This window comes from Argiope bruennichi, chromosome 9, assembly GCF_947563725.1.
Source record: "Argiope bruennichi chromosome 9, qqArgBrue1.1, whole genome shotgun sequence".
Taxonomy (NCBI): domain Eukaryota; kingdom Metazoa; phylum Arthropoda; class Arachnida; order Araneae; family Araneidae; genus Argiope; species Argiope bruennichi.
The window spans coordinates 78,084,133-78,101,821 of record NC_079159.1 but is presented as its reverse complement, the minus strand read 5'-3'; the positions used below and the strand labels follow the sequence as shown (position 1 = coordinate 78,101,821).

General features: G+C 33.0%; 2 protein-coding genes across 3 annotated transcripts in view; one reads left to right on the top strand and one right to left on the bottom strand.

Moving 5' to 3' along the window:
• Positions 1–17,689, bottom strand: part of LOC129984287 (major facilitator superfamily domain-containing protein 10-like) — a 45,355-nt gene that overhangs the window by 19,912 nt on the left and 7,754 nt on the right. The window lies entirely within an intron of this gene.
• Positions 8,558–16,907, top strand: LOC129984983 (protein lethal(2)essential for life-like). The gene is made up of 2 exons (XM_056094918.1): positions 8,558–8,696; positions 16,604–16,907. Exons 1-2 carry the CDS (start codon positions 8,605–8,607, stop codon positions 16,905–16,907), a joined length of 396 nt encoding a protein of 131 aa, XP_055950893.1. The 5' UTR covers positions 8,558–8,604.

The following is a 17,689-nucleotide window of genomic DNA, read 5'->3' as shown; positions in this document are numbered from 1 at the left end:
TGGCTACTGTAAAATAACTCTTTTTTTAGCATGCAAAAGAACAGAGTGTTTCATTAAATTTAGTGAAACCATTAGTCAGATTTTTTGTCAGACAATTCTCACAGTGAAATGAGTAAAATAAATATATCAATTCGTTACCTAGGAAGTAACAATTACATGAATAAGATGACGATTATTTTAGAATCTGAATTTGAACGATGAATTATGGAAAGCAACTCTATCGTCATATTCATGAATAATATAAAAGTATCAATTTCTCGAATAATTCCAATGACAGGTAATCAAATTGCCCAATGAAAATAATATTTTTCATAATCTATGGTAAAATCTTAGCCGAAGGACAAAGATTAAAGGGAAAAAATGTGACTTCCTATTCACTTGAAAGCTTATTGATTATTCTTCTAAATATAGTATAAATTATATACGAATGAACATTATAAAATTTAAATCAGATGACTGAGAATTTGGACTTAACAGCGTTGATATTCATAGAATTGAATTCTTAGTCGACCGATCAAAATTTTTTGACAAAATGCGATATGTCTTATTCACATGTCGTCTTGTCGGTTATATTGCCAAATGTAATGCGAATTAAAAGCTTGATGAATGACATTTGAATCAAATATCTGAAAATCTGTGGATAGAGTCTTCGACATTCATCTCATTCAGTTCATCGTCGGCCGCCCAAAAATTATCGGTAAAATGCGATATTTTATTCACTTGTCAGATATATTGCCAAATCTAGGGCAAATTATAAGCTAAATGAAAGACAATTCAATCTAATGTCTGAAAATCTACAAACTTAACATCTTCGACACTCACTGCATTGAGTTCATTGTCGGCCGACCAAAAATTGCCAGCAAAGTGAGACTATCACCTTGTCGATATCTTATTCACTTGTTACCTTTTCGGTTATATTGCTAAAAGTAGTACAAATTATAAGGGTGATAAACAACATTTGAATCAGATGTCTGAAAATCTGCGAACTTAATATCTTCGACGCCCATTCCATTCAGTTCTTAATCGGTCTATCAAAAATTTCCCCCAAAATAAGGCATATTATTGACCTACTACCCTATCGATTATTTTGCCAAATGTAGTCAAAACACTTTTAACCTTTACAAGGATATTTCGACTGTTTACAATATATTAATTTTAAGGCGGTTTTTAAATAATCATATGCCGGCGTCCTGGCATAGGGGTAGCGCGTCTTCCCCGTGATCTGGGCGTCCTGGGTTCGAGTCCCGGTTTGGGCATGGTTGTTCTATCTGTGAGATGTGTGAATGTGCCTCCCCCTCCAAGTAAAAAGGGGTTGTGCAAGCGAATGAATGATGCGTGAGTAGCAAAGTCGTACTCTTGGCCCTAGTTGGCGCTGCTATAAAAAATAAGAGACGTTCCCCCTCAGGCTTAAATCGCTGTCTTCGTAACAGCGGGCTTGTCAGTGGCAAGTGCCATAAGAAACAAACAAACAAACAACAAATAATCATATTTGATAATGGGCAATTCTCTACAACCATCCTAAAGTGGTGAACACTTTTGTCGACGAAACTCTCAATCTCTCGCCAATGGGGGGAGGGGGAGGCAAGAGGCTGCCTACAGGGGGGCAATAGCCTCTTGCCCCCTTGCTGCCGCTGCCTCTGTTTCGGAGTTTAAAATCCCAGGTGGATTCTGGATAGTGCCAACATATTGGACAAAATTTGACATAATTGCTTGATATCCACGATGAGGCGATTTGGTTCTTCACTCAACAAATAAGCATTATTCACTCTTACTGTGACTCTTGTAATTATAAGCTGAATACACAAGCAGCAAATTTCACCGTAGTAGTGATTTTACCTTCCCCGTTCACAGAAGTTTTGCATTTAAATATAGGGCAGTAGAATCTATTTCGTCATTGCACTAATTTATCTCAAAGCAAAACACGCGAGGAACATTTTACGTCGATATTTTATTTCAAATATGGAATAAGTTTCTTAACAAAATGTCCAAGATCTAAGAACATGCTGATCGCTTTGACATTGACAATAGTTAATTGTAATGCTAGAAGAAAATACTTAAAAGAAAGCAAAACAATATACTTTATTGCACTACAAAACGAATTTATATAATGGGGTTATTTAATGATGCATTTGTTTAATGTTAAACACTGCAATTTTATGCATGCTGACAGTAAATTTAAAATATTCTTCAAAAAAAATTATTGAATATTTTTCTGGCTTTAATCTGATTACTAATAACATGACAAGTAAAAAAAAAAAAAAAAAAAACCGCTAAGATCTATTGTCATTCGGTAAGTGGTATTTTTAATCAAAATTAATAAATTTAGGGTAAAATATGTTAAAGGAAAGAGACATTTATTTTTTATTTTTGGAATTCTTCATATTTTGAAATTAAGCAAAGAAAAATTGTACTTTAACATATTATTTTAGCATAGGAGTTGACTTTCAAGTACAATTAATTCACTATTGATACTTTTAGATATTGTATTTATCCATACGCGCATGAAATATTAAATGTATTCATTTGTGTTTTGCACTTTACTTTTAAATCTTGCTGCCTCAATGCATCCAATGCGATTTTTAAAAAAATGAAGAAAGAATTAATAACAATTTTTTATTTAACCATCTAATTTCAATGTATTAAAAAAGTTTTAATCCAAAATTATTTTGAAGTTGAATTATTCACTATAAAATTAATGATTATTTGTAATAATTATTAACTTTTAGTTGATTTAACTTGGGTTAATTTTTTTCCAATCTGATAGCTATTTGACATTCTTGAAAAAATAAAGAGAAAGTGTTTTGTTTGGATTTCAAATAAGTTTAAAAATAATTCCAGCATTTTTTGTGTTTACTCATAGAAGCGCTAAGAGAGAGATTCCATTGCTTCTGTATGTTGCATGTTTCTGAATTGTTAAATTCAGAAACATGCAAATTCTAAATTGTTAGTGGTATTGTTCTAAAATTGTTAGTGGTATTTGAGTGTAGCTTCTTAATTCAATCAGAGGAAAATTATTCAAATAACATTTTGGAGCCTTAATATCAACTTACGATAGAATGGATTAGAATGAATTGACTTTCAATAAAATTTATTTTATAATATGAATTTTCTATCTGTCTTCTTGTAATACGACCTTCTCATATTACTATCGGCGTATGACTCTGCGTTTTAATGTGCAGATTGTAAACGCTCGATACATAAAATAAACATTTCTTATTTTAGGATATTACGACCAACGATTTAAAGTATTTTAAAGAAATTAAAATAAAAACACAAACTACGTCAAATCCAAGCAACGGCGAGCATCTCACTCGTTCTATTTATTTTTACAATATGAATCTCGTTGCCAGATGCAACAGCAGAAAAATAGTTTCATTTAACACAAAAATAATATATAAAATATTTTTGATGCAATTACTTCAAAAACAAACATGAACAATTATAACAATTAAACAATACAAACATTAATAATTATTTATAATATTTAGTTACGTGTGAACCACAATAACTTGCGATGATGAGTTGCGTTACTCACAACCTGTTCCTACATCACTCCCTTGCCAGTAACGAAGTTACGTTAATTAGAAAAAAAATTGAAAATGACATTTAAATTTAATATGAATAGAATGCACTAGAACAACATTTTATGCATCGTCTGTAAAACGCACAGGTCGTTTTATTTTCCTTCCACAACGTGTTTGTGTGGTTAAAGCAGGCAGTTTCTCGTCCTTTATTGAATCACTTAATGCACTCTTATGTTGCATCCTTTCAGTTGAGTCACTTCTTTTGGGTTCACAAGATGCAGGACTGTTAACAGTTGATGGCAATGGAGCATCAGAAGTGTCAAAATGTGTTAACTTATAGGCTGGTTTAATTCGATCAATAGAAATATTTACATGTTCACCTTTGATTAATAACGTGAAAAATTTTTGCGTTCGTTGTAATACTAAAAATGGTCCTTCATATGGCGGTTCTAAGGGGTTTTTTACGCGATCAATCCTAAGAAATACGTGAGTAGTTGTATTTAAATCTTGTGGAACAAAAATGTGTTGTTTACATTTTTGCTTGGGTATTCTTGGTTTTATTAACTGCATCTGTTTTCGCAGATTATCAACAAAAGAATCTGTAATGGACACAGTTTTCGAATCTTCAAAAAATTCACCAGGTAATTTGATAGATTTACCAAATACCATTTCTGCTATTGTAAAACTACAATCGTCTCGAAGAGAAGCTCGTAAACCCATGAGAACCGTAGGCAACGACTCAGTCCATCGAATACAGTTGTGGCATCTAATGGCTGCTTTTAGCGTGCGATGTAGGCGTTCTATCTTTCCATTACTTTGGGGATGATAAGACGTCGTATGCCGTAATTTTACACCACAAATGATTGCTAATTTTTTGAATAATTCTGAAGTAAACTGAGTTCCTCGATCCGTAACCACGAGAGAAGGTACTCCAAATCGTGTTATCCAGCATTCGTAAAAAGCTTGTGCAACAACTTCAGCAGTGATCTGTCGTAAAGGAACCACTTCCATCCAAGATGTGTGTCTATCGATGCATGTCAAACAATAGATGTATCCATCCGATGGAGAATACGGCCCAATCAAATCAATATGAATTACACTAAAACGATCATCTGGCGGTTTAAAAGTTCCAAATTCGGATTTTGTATGCCGCGAAATTTTATTTTTTTGGCAATGGAGACATGCTCGTGTCCAGTTACGAACTTCCTGTTTCAGTGAAGACCAAATGAATCGTGATGACATTTCTTTAACTGTTGTACGAATTCCGGGGTGAGATAAACAATGGATTTGTTGAAACATCCGCATACGGAAAGGCTTTGGAATAAAAGGTCTAACCTTTGATGTAGATGTGTCGCACCATAAAGATTTTCCGGATGGAAGTTGACACTGCTTAAATGTCAAGGATTTACTGTAAAGTCGCAGTTGTTTCAGTTCGTCATCATCAGTTTGGGCTTCAGCAATTTGATCATAGTCTATAGTTGGCAGGTTAACATTAGCAATTCTCGATAATGTATCTGCGACAATATTTTCCTGCCCCTTTACATGACATATATTTGTGGTAAATTGAGAAATATACTGTAAATGTCTCAACTGTCTTGGCGACGCTTTGTCGTTCTTTTGCTTAAAAGCAAAAACTAAAGGTTTATGATCAGTGAAGATTTGGAAATCTCTGCCTTCCAAATAATGCTTAAAATGTTTTACGGACAAATAAATAGCCAAAAGTTCACGATCGTACGTCGAATAATTGGTTTGTGCCTCATTTAACTTTTTTGAAAAAAATGCGATAGGTTTCAACCCATCAGGTTCGTGTTGTTGCAAAACTGCTCCTATAGCCAAATCCGATGCGTCTGTGTGAAGAGACAGAGGATAATCGGAATTTGGATATGTCAACATTGCAACTTCTGCTATATCCATTTTGCATTTTTCAAATAATTTTACAGTTGCCTCACTCCAAGGCACTTTTCTCTGATCTTTCTTTTTGGCACCTTTTAAAAATTCATGAAGAGGGGCTTCAGTTTCCGCAGCATTTTTTATGTATGGACGATAGAAGTTTAGCATACCCAAAAATGTACGCAATTTTTGGAGGGTATTTGGCAATGGATACTCTAATATGGCCTTTACTTTTTCAGGCAGGGGCCTTGATCCTTTAGCAGAAATTTTATAGCCCAAAAATTCTAGTGAATCAACTCCGAAAACTGATTTGCTGACATTTATGCGAAGCCCGTAATCATTTAAGCGTTGAAAAACTATTTTGAGATGTGAACGATGTTCTTCTGGACTAGAAGAGGCAATCAATACATCATCTAAATAAGGAAACACAAAGTCTAAATTTCGAAATACTTCGTGAATAAATCTTTGGAATGTTGCCGGAGCATTCCGCAAACCAAAACTCATTCTGTTAAATTCGTAAAGTCCAAACGGAGTAATAATAGCTGTTTTTTTCTTGTCCTCCTCTGCAACAGGAATATGAAAATAGGCCTTAAAAAGATCAATTTTAGAAAATATGACTTTGTTTGGCAAAATGTGCTGAAAATCTTCGAGTCTAGGAATTGGATATCTATCTGGGAGTGTTTGGTCATTCAACCTTCTGTAGTCCCCGCATGGTCGGAAAGATCCATCTTTCTTCGAGACCATATGCAGTGGACTGGCCCACTCTGATTTAGATGGACGAATAATATTATTGTCCAGCATAAACTTAAATTCCTGTTTGGCAGTTTCTAATTTCTTCGGATCTAATCGTCTTGCCTTAGAGTACACTGGTGGTCCCCTAGTTTCTATGTGGTGTTTTATAGTATGCTTTACATCAGAAATAAAAAAATTAGGTTTTGTAATAGATGGGTACAAATACAATAAATCTGAATATTTACAGGCACTGTACATTGTATTTACACTGACGTTTAAGGCAGGTGCAACTTTACCTTCAGTAGAGAGGTTAGTTATTCCATCAATTAATGTTTTATTCTTAACGTCAACTAACAAATGGAAACGATTTAGGAAATCTGCTCCTAAAATTGGCTGTTTGATATTTGCTATGACAAAAGGCCATTGGAATTCACGACGTAATCCCAAATCAAGGGTTATTACTTTCGTTCCATATGTTTCAATTTCAGTTCCATTTGCAGCATATAATTTATAATCACTAGTTGAAATTTGTTTTGCGGTATTGGGAATAATGCTAACATCAGCTCCACTGTCCACAAGAAAACGCAAACCCGTTGTTTTGTCAAAGACAAATAAACGGTATTTACGGCAATCTTGATTTACTTCCGCAGCAGAACTCGCCGTTAAGTCTGCTGCTGATGCTAGTTTTCCGAATTTGCATTTTTCCACTCGCAAGGTTTCTTGCATTTATCGGGATGACATTTTGCTCCAAATTTATAATGATAAAAACAGTACTTACCAGCAGGATTAAATCGTTTACGAGAAGCGCTGCGCCCCCGATTGTTTTGATTAGCAGCTCTGCTCCTTGAACGACTGCGTTCAAGTTGTAAGCGGTTGATTTTACGCTCTAAAGAAACAATCTGCGAACGTAAACTATTTATTTCACTATCCTGCTGTATATCATCTCTAGATGTAGCATATATTTCCCGATTCGGATGCATTTCTACAATACGGTCAGCCATTTCGGCAAGTTTCCGGATATCTTCATTGCTGACGATTAGGATATTTTGGATGGAATCCGGCATTTTTTGAAGAAATAGAGTTTTCAACACATTATCCGAAATCCCATCTGTCGCCAAACTACGCATTTTTTGAAGTAGTTGAGTTGGCCGTAAATCGCCTAACTCCATTTCTGACACGAGACGCTGAATACGTCTATTTTCGCTTTCTTTAAAGGTATTCAGCAATCTCTCCTTCGCAGCGGTATATTTATTTTCATTAGCATCAGTGACTATATCCCATAAATTTTCAACAAATCTTGGTTCCATCTGCGCAATTAAATAATGAAATTTTGTTTCCTCCGATTTAATACCACTAATGGAAAATTGCGCCTCCACTTGGTAAAACCAAATTTCTGGCTTTTCTGTCCAAAATGGAGGTATTTTTATACTAACCTTGGCTACTTCACCATTAGCTGCAGTTTCCGTTGCACTTACTTTCGGTTCGTGTTTTTCGCTGGTCGCCATTGCAGTTCTGTTTCCGGGTCACCACTTTATCGGCGTATGACTCTGCGTTTTAATGTGCAGATTGTAAACGCTCGATACATAAAATAAACATTTCTTATTTTAGGATATTACGACCAACGATTTAAAGTATTTTAAAGAAATTAAAATAAAAACACAAACTACGTCAAATCCAAGCAACGGCGAGCATCTCACTCGTTCTATTTATTTTTACAATATGAATCTCGTTGCCAGATGCAACAGCAGAAAAATAGTTTCATTTAACACAAAAATAATATATAAAATATTTTTGATGCAATTACTTCAAAAACAAACATGAACAATTATAACAATTAAACAATACAAACATTAATAATTATTTATAATATTTAGTTACGTGTGAACCACAATAACTTGCGATGATGAGTTGCGTTACTCACAACCTGTTCCTACATTACTAAGGGTTTTAAAATATACGATACTTCCAGCTCTGTAAGCATCAAGTTACCGGAATCATTTGATTGCTGTTTAAGTTTCAATTTCGCCCTTATTATGCGTGTGCACGGAATAAAAAAAAAATACATCTGGAATATATAAATTTACTTAACTCGTGCATGCGTAGATAAAAAAATACTCAAACTTACTAAACTTAACCTTTAACCAAACACTGTCAATGAAGATAGTGATAAATATGATACATAAATCGAGACGTGTTTAGCTGCAACTCGTTTAAGGAAATTATCGCTATCTTGAACTTGAAAGAGGAGTTCAAGACAGCGATAATGAGATTAAGAAAATTTACTTTGTAAACGAGTTGCAGCTAAACACGTCTAGATTTATGCATCATAAAAATGCACAAACACGCGCTTAGTCAGAAAGCAAAATAGATTTCAGCGATACACTAAAACATCAAAATTTTATTAGTGCCCAGTCAGATTTTATATTAATTAGCTTAAATTACAAAGTATAAAGACATAATGTCAGGTGGATCATCAGATCCAGGATTTGAAACAAAAATTAATATAAGTGATTTTTCGCCAGATGAAGTTACTGTACATGCAGATGATAGGTAATTATTTAAATTTTGAACTTAAAAATTTAAAGTTAAGTATTTCTTTGCTAATTTTAGGAAAAAGAGTAACCTTTGCCTTCAGTAGATTCATCAAAATCTCAAATTCGATTTTTTTTGGTTATTACAATATGTATACTCTTTATATACTTCTTTAATCGCCATTGACAGTTTTATATAGTATATAGTTTTATCATATAAAGTTTATATTTGCACCAGATTTTGAACCAAATCTATTAATGGTTTGATCGTCTGTTGGTCTCTAATTCTGAGTAAACATTATAATTTGAAAGCACAAAGACTGAAATAAATTAAATTTTTTATGTGATCTTGCTACTAAAATTGCAAATCGTTATTAAATTTTAGTTCGATCATTCGAAAATAAGGCTCCCAAAATGTATGCAGAATTTCCTTTACTATTCTACAAAGCTCACAAGTGTGATTCTGCGACTCCACACTAGGGTGGAAAAGAAAAGGAGGAGGAAACACTGCATTTGTTGTCATCCTTCCGTTTTGCTCCAACTTTCTATTTCAAGAATAATAAAAATCTGAGCACTCGCTCTGTTCACGGTCTTGCTCATAATTTTCATGCGGGAAAGAAGAAGGCATGATTAATATCATTTATCATTAGGACGCATTCGATAAAACTTTGCAGAGACTCTCTGGTCGAAATTTGGCACAATGATGAATGAAAAAAGTATTGTGCATCACTCTTCAATAACTTTTGCTAAGCAGTGCTAATAACTAGTAGGAAAAAAATCATATATCATAACTCGGGCAGCAATTACCTTCTCTATGACATTGCTCTGGGGGAGACCTAAAACAAAAAGATTCGTCTAAATCTTGAAGAAAAATTTTTAAGGTGATTATAGCGCCTTTTTTTTTTTTTTTTTTTTTTCGTGCTTTGTACGATTAAATAGAAAAAGAACGCTCTCTAAATGGCATTATTTCTGGAAGAAAAGTTTGCACTTGGAGAAAATCCATTTTGAAGATATTAAAGGGTGAATGTACTACGATTGAAATGATCTAATAAGTACAGAAAATTTAATTCATTATATCTTGAAGAAAGAAAAATATGATTTATATCTCTTCTATAAATGAGAGACTTATTTAGCAATTTTTAATTTTTTATGTACAAAGAGAATTTAATTCATTATTGTCATCTTCAAGATTCGAAATCGTGATTTTCTTAATCTCCAAGTTTTAGACCTCCTTGAATTTGAAAATTCCATTTTTGGAGCTATGTCTACGTATTTGCTGGCGAACATGGTAATCAGAAACGCAAGTTGATGATGAAGCTATTCCTTGATTATAAAAAATTATAATAGAATAACCATCAAAATTGACCAAGACAATAAATTTTTTTACTATGGAATAATCATGTTTTTAATTTTTTTAAACTAGTGCAGAAATAGTGAATTTATATTACATTATTATCAAAATGGGTTCAACGAAGAAAAAACCCAATGTGTTCTTTGTTCAGATTGGTCATTACTGTTTAGCAGAAGATATTGATTCACTCGAAATCAGGATCATGATGCTGCATCAAGTGTGATAGCTAAAATGTTGGACAGTACTTGGCGGGAATTCGGAAACCAACATGATGCTCTTCGAACTCCCAAAGCATGCACAAACTTAAGTGGTTTTATTAAAAATTTTATAAACGAATTTACAATATATCGAAACAACCATGTGCCAAATTATGATAGTTTTCTTTACAGATTTTTTTAAATCTGGGTAGAACTTAGTGACCACCCTATACAGTAAGTTAGAATAATGGAATGTAGTATTGTATACTACCTGTACTCTAATTTATTATATTTTATAGAATTTTTCAATGAATTTGTTTAAAATCAGTTGATTTTTTTTGTCTATATATCACATGATAACTGAAAAATAAATCAAGAAATGGAAATGGAATGGGATATAAAATGGAATTTAATATGCGGCCTTGATACCGAAATCGTAACCTTAAACAAATTTTGGATTCAAAGGAAAGGGGTACAAAAGGTATTATTTCATGATTTCATTGCAAAGCGAAACTCAAAATGCGGCACAATTCGGTTGTAGCAGTGATCAAAAAGAGCCAAGAAAAAATTTCGCCAAATTATAAAAATATACTCAAGTTATATAATCGCATGTTATATAGTTTGACGATTGAAATAGCCAAATCGGCGAAATTTTTTCTTGGCAACTTGTTACAATCGACTTGGTACTTGTTACAACCGACAAGTACCCAAATTCATCCTATTGAATAAAAATATGTGAAAGTCGAGAAGAAAAAAAAGTTTTTTTTTTTTTTTTCATTAATGTTAATTGCACTTGCATTTTGTTTGAAATTTTTCTTTCTTCCGCTTCAAAATCAGTTTCATGATCTTTCATTGCTTTTAAGCGAACTCCAAGTTTGCTTCACAAATTTAGCCTTGTTAAAATGATGAAGATAACAAACAGAAATAATCTTTCGGACTTTATTGCTGATTAACAAGCGATAAGAGGCACACAAATATGCTTGCCACAATGTATTAAGTGCTTATACCAATCATTCATCAAGTTTTCACATTTTGGATCGTTCAGATTGCAATATGTTACATAATAAACTTCGAAAGAAAAGACATTGATAATAATATTTATTCAGAGAAGACATTAATTTAATATTACGTTATATAATTCTATGATAATCTTAACTTATAATAAATATGTATTTGCGTGTTGGTGCTTTACAGGCTAAACCATTTGACCTACATATCCCGAACTTGGTGCATATAGTATACTTTGGAGGATGAAAATGTGCAACTCAAAGCGATTTTTTTGAGATTTTTATTAGAATTTTAAATAAACATCAAACAATATTTTACCATTTTTCGTGATAGCTTCCGAAAATATTACAAGATTGATTTTTACATCATTTTAAAATTTAAAAAAAAAGTATCTTTTCGTTGATACAAATTTTTTTCCTTAGGAATTATTTTTCTATATTTAATCAAATTTAAATATATTTTAAGCACATTTTCCAACGATACTTAAGAATCTTCACAGAATATTAAATGTATCATGAACAATAATACAGAAGCAATAAACCAAATTATTGATAAGTCATAATTAAGGTTGCAGATATTTTTTCATTTATGTTTTACGGTTCGAATTATTATTAATATAAATATTAAAAAAAAACAATGAAAACGAGCAAAATAGTGAAAATAAACATCTGCCAGTTATCGTTATAAAAAAAGCCAATTACTAAATAGGTAATTTAATTATCTAAATCGTTATTAAAAGATAATTCCAGGAAAGCCAGCGATATATTCACTTAATACCGAGAATAACATGTAAAAGATTTAAATTTATATTTCAAATACTATTAACATGAAAAAAACGGCAAATTTTGCATTATTTTATGTTAGTAATTGTTATATTGTTAAAATCTAGCAGGGTGCATCCATTTTTTACAAATTACGAATAAAATGTACAAAAAGGCGTGAATTGAAGCAAAGATTAAAACATTCTGCTAATGAAGCTTCAAATATTTTTCTGAAGAAGCCATTAAGACCTAATTACGTAAAATATTTGATTAAATATTTTAGTGGCCATTAATCTCGGAGACCCTAGCTGATCGTCAATGTTGCTAGTTTTATGAACAATTTCAAGAACTAACAAATCTTACTATGGATTTTATGGTACTGGATTTTATTCCTTTTTCAAGTCTAAAATACACACCTTCCTCCTTTTGCTTCTCAGCTCACGTATCTATTCGATTAAAATATGTATCCTCTCAGACTTCTAATGCAACTTAGTATCGTTATAGGGGCACGATTTTCAAGAGGAGGAGGAGTGGGAAATGAACAAGATAAAGTCTGCTAAAAATGCAGTGTGATATGAAGTCATTCGTTGACATATTTATGGACTTTCTCCTCACTTCCACTTAGCAGACATACTGCCAACCGATCCCAAGTGTCTGGGTGGATGGCGTTCCTCAGTTTAGTGAATGAAGTATCTTATCTTTGATTCACAAAAAGGGGATCTTTCATAAATGATAAAAAAAAAAAAAAAAAAAAAATTGAAGAAGACTATGAAATTCAGGCGTGGAATACAAATACGGGTGATAAAAAGGAACATAGATGTCATTCGAAATAACCAGCGGAGATGGTCTTCAAAATGTTTTCTCATATACTCTCTAATAAACTTGTCATGCCAGAGAACGTGTTACATGCCATTGGCGTTCAATAGTTACAAAATGTTAACTTTTTACATGAATTTAGTATTTTTATTAAATTTGTCTTGTCATCCTTGGCGAGTGTTTTGGCGATTCATCTCTGGGATCCGCTAATAGTATCCAAATATCGAATTTGTGTTTAAGACTCATTTCTCTCAACCGATTGAAACAAAAATTTGACTCAAAACTGCATACCACAAAATCCACATACCAAATTTGATGTATTTAAGTCATTGTGTTTTTGACCTGTAGCGTTTATATTTTTCTGAAAGTACAGACGGACAGACGGTCTATCTGTAATTGGATATGGCTCAAAATTAGACAGGTGTCTACATACACTATAGATGTTAAATGTGTATACCGAATTTTATCTATCTAGCTTTTTTCGGCGTGTCATTGACGTTTCAACTTTTAACTTATATTCAAATAGCCTGACAGACAGACTTTCTCTGAACATATTTTACTCAAAATTTGACTGATATCTGAAAATTCGGTGTAAAGACTGTATGTCAAATTTCATCCGTCTAGATCAAAGCGTTTTTGAGTTTTGTTCCAGACAGACAGTCATACACTTTCCAAAAAATGTATTTTTCGAGCGCAGGGAGATCTAAAATGTGGAGATTCATCAAAATTTCAAGATTGAATTTTTGATGACTACTATACTATCAATATACTACGTATAGGAAAAAGTGAAAAAAAAAAAAATGCTTAAAAACGTTGCTATATATCAGATAGAACTTTATCTAATCTTTGAAGCAAACGGTAATGCTAGTTTGCTAACTGGCCGTTATTTGATGGAAATAATTTAACGTAATTATATGCTCTTCTGCCGTTTTTAATATAAGTGGCCACCCCGAATTTTTCTCATATATTTTCTAAAAATTATATTGTCTTTCATTTCCCCGCATTCAAATTGCGACATTTGGACAAGACCAGGAACGGCCGAAATGTTAACATTTTTATTCTTAAAATTCCGGCCTATGAAAATTTTGAGCCTCCTATTATTGTGAATAAAAATATGTAAGCATTTTGGATGCTTTTTTATCAATCAATTGAAGCAAAAATGTAATACTAATTTACAGGTTTAATAGCAAGAACACTTACCGTTTTTTATTTATCTGAAGTTTTGCGTTATCGCTACGTTTTTGAGCTATCGCATTTACATTCACACGGAACTGCATGCCGACAGATGGTCGATCTCTTGAAAGACTGGCTCAAAATATGATTAGGATCTACTCTTTAAATGCTAAATCTGCATATAAATTTTTATTTGCCTTTCTTTTTGCATTTTATGATTATCGTATTTACGTGTACTCGAGCAAACAGACAGATACCGAGACTTCGTATGAATGGATTTCACTTAAAATTTGTGTGGAATCTAGAAATTTGATTTAAAGATCACAATAATAGCAAAAGTAAAATTTTAGAGTAAAAAAAGAATTTTTAGTTATTGTAATCACAGACAGAAGTAATTCTAAAAATGTTTATTTCGGACTGAGAGAAGTGTGAAAATAGAGATTCGTTACAATATCGAGTTCAATTTTTTTAAATTTTTTTTACTATTACATTACTTTCTCTTTGAATTCTTCATATACACGAAAGTAAAAAGATATAAAAAGGAGTATCAAAATGTTTCAAGACTAACTCTACTACCAATGTGAAACTTTATTTATCTATTTGAACAGATTTCCACCCGCATTGTATTATCATTGGATCCAATACATCATTCTCAGCTTTCTTCCCAATTCTGAAAATGTGTTTGGGGAATTCACTTTTCAAAGTATATTAGATATTGTTGCCCTTCGTTCCATCTTTCACTTGGGAATAAAAAAATCGCAAATGATGACGCGGGTTCCTTAGATTAAAATAATTCAATTTACAGACAATATCTTTGCCCAAAACTCCCAAAATCAAGCGTATTAAGAAATCTATTTAGACAGTCCAAAGCTCAATTGCATTAAAACACGAACTATATAATACAACGATATGTAATACTGTGCCGCGTACTGGCCTAGTGGTACCGCGTTTCCCCATGGTCTGGGCGTCCAGGGTTCGAGTCCTGGTTCGGGAGTGGTTTTTCTTTCCTCTGTGTTCTAACTGTGAGGTGTGTGAAAGTGCCATCTTGTAAAAAGGAGTTAATGTAAGGAAAGTAATGTGCAAGCGAGTGTGTGTGGCATCTTCATATGAGCTAGAAGTCAGACTACTGCTCTCGGGTGCTCAGGGGACTTTACCCTCAGAAGCTTCTGCGCCCCAATTCCTTTGTAAAACGAACACGACATCATTATCATCAATCTAATATTGTAGAGGTCGTTAGGCTGCAAAGAGTTGAATATCCCGTCCAACCATAAAATTCACCTTAAGAGTACTTGTCCTTCTTTCTATAGTCTGGTAAGATGAGGAATCGAATTCTTTAGAAATCTCTTCGTATTTCGAGAAGCGAGCTTCTAGCTTCTGCCCTTACCAGGCAAGTATTTGAGGTCAAATCAAAGTCGCCAGAAATATTTTCTACGATTTGCATGGATCTCTGCGATGGTGTTCTTATCATCTATCTAACAGTGGTCTTCTTTCGATCTTGAAGCTCACGTGTCACTTAAACGTTTTGCTCGATTCATGACAGCATATCTATGAACTTGCTGCATCGTCGCATAACTTCTCTTTCTATGTTTAAATACAATATACGAAGAAAAGTGTTAAATTTGATTCAAAGTATCTACACATTTAAAATAATTAGGAAAACAAAGACACTTGTTTCGTAGGCTCTTACCTTCTGTTCTAATTCGTCAATATTTATTTCATATGAAAGCTCATATTCAGTAAATATGTCATCAATGGCTGTTTGTTTCCCACCAGTCCCAAAGTCCTTTTATCATTCTTAACGGGAAAAAAATAAGCACGACAGACTTTTTCAGCCACAATCATTACATTGATTTTGACGGTTTTTATTATGAAACTGACCTTCCGATATGTCGTAGATGATTGTCACTCGCTCTCCTCTACGTTCTATATTTTCTTGTGACATACAATAAAAAGAGTTACCAGCCCAATAAGACAGATGTCGCCAGTTTTATTCGTCAGTATATTTAAAATAAATAGAAACATCAAAACATGTTGCCGTTTTCCTATTACTAAATATTGAACAGATTTCGTCAGCTTTTACTTCACATGAAAGATCGTAATCATACCAAAAGATATATCATTAGCGAACGCTTATCTCCTAAACTTTACTTCATTTTCAAGAGAAACCTCAAAATCACTACTTCGGTGTGTATTCTTTATGGATAAAATAAACACTAAAGAATTTTCTAGCCTCAATAACCGTACCGATTTCGCTAATTTTTACTTCATATGAAATCTCGATATCATCAATATCCATCTACTCTTTCTTCCAATTTTGGAAATATATATATATATTATTGTACATCCTATAGAGAGAAAAACCCCGATTGAATTTCCCAGCTCCAAGCCACGTTTCCATTTCTTAATGAATTTTGTCAGTTTTTAATTTATGTCACTACTGATGGCTAATAAAATTTATTTCGAAATATTTTACCTAAAAAAAGTAAAGTATAATTTCTTTCTCGTATTATCGTATTTTTCTACTTATCAGTTTATGCCGGGTTACTGAGCCTCTGCGGTAACTCTCAATTATCCGTTTGTATCTTAATATCTTACTTTATAACATAGTTTTTTCATATAGATATGTCACCATCACGGGGGAGCACGAAGAGCGGATGGGCGAAAGCGGGTATGTCGGCAGGCACTTCATTCGACGTTTCATGCTACCCGAAGACGTTTCAACTGAGCACTTGAGCACCCAACTTTCCGATGACGGCATCTTGACAATTCAAGCACCCTCCAAAACTGCTGTAGCTGGCAAATCCTCACCAGAAGCGGTTCAAGGCTCCTCCGAACCGTCGTCGCCAACTCGCGAAGTGGACCAAGAACAGGTTGACCAGAAAGTGCCGATAAAGCGGACAACATATGAAACGCAGAAGAGTTAAGCAACCGATGGTTTGAACTGGCTATTCGAATATTAATAATTTATTTTGTAATATTAAATAAAACAATCAGATTCTGCTTTGTGGAATTATTAATTTGTGAAATCTATGAATCTGCATGCGCAACAAGTTTTCAATTCAGTTAATATTGGACGTTGAAATTGATACTCCTTTTCAGTGGAAGTAAAGTTAGTTACCAAAAACAGTTTTAAAAAGGCATTTTAATTCATTCTAAGTTGCAGCAAATTTTTTTCTTATTTCAATTATTTTTTAATTTTGAAATCAATTGTTTCCCAACTTACCATCAAGGTGGCGCCACGGATATAGAATCAAAATTAATGTATCAATAATTGATCATTCAGTTATTAGAGTTCATAGAAAGATAATGCATTGTGAAAAAGAACACTATAATGCTAAATTTCAAAACTCCAGCAAATATGGAAGTAAATGAAATTACAAAATTTCATCTCTGCAGTCTCAAAACAAGTCTAATTTTAAACTTTTAAACCATTGAGAGTGATCTTCTCAAAACTTTCTCGCATACTCTAGAATAAAAGTATTATCTCAAATAACTCCATGCACAGAATTGGTGTATAATTAAGCAATACATTTTTAGTTCATTTTTACAGAATCTATTGTGTGTTCCTTGGTGAGTTTTTCGGCGATTAATTACTAGTATGCGATTAAAAGGATCCAGAAATTGAATTTGGAATTTAGACACGCTCTTCCCAGCGATTAAAACCAAAAATGTGATACTAAATTACAATCATAGTTATAAAATCACG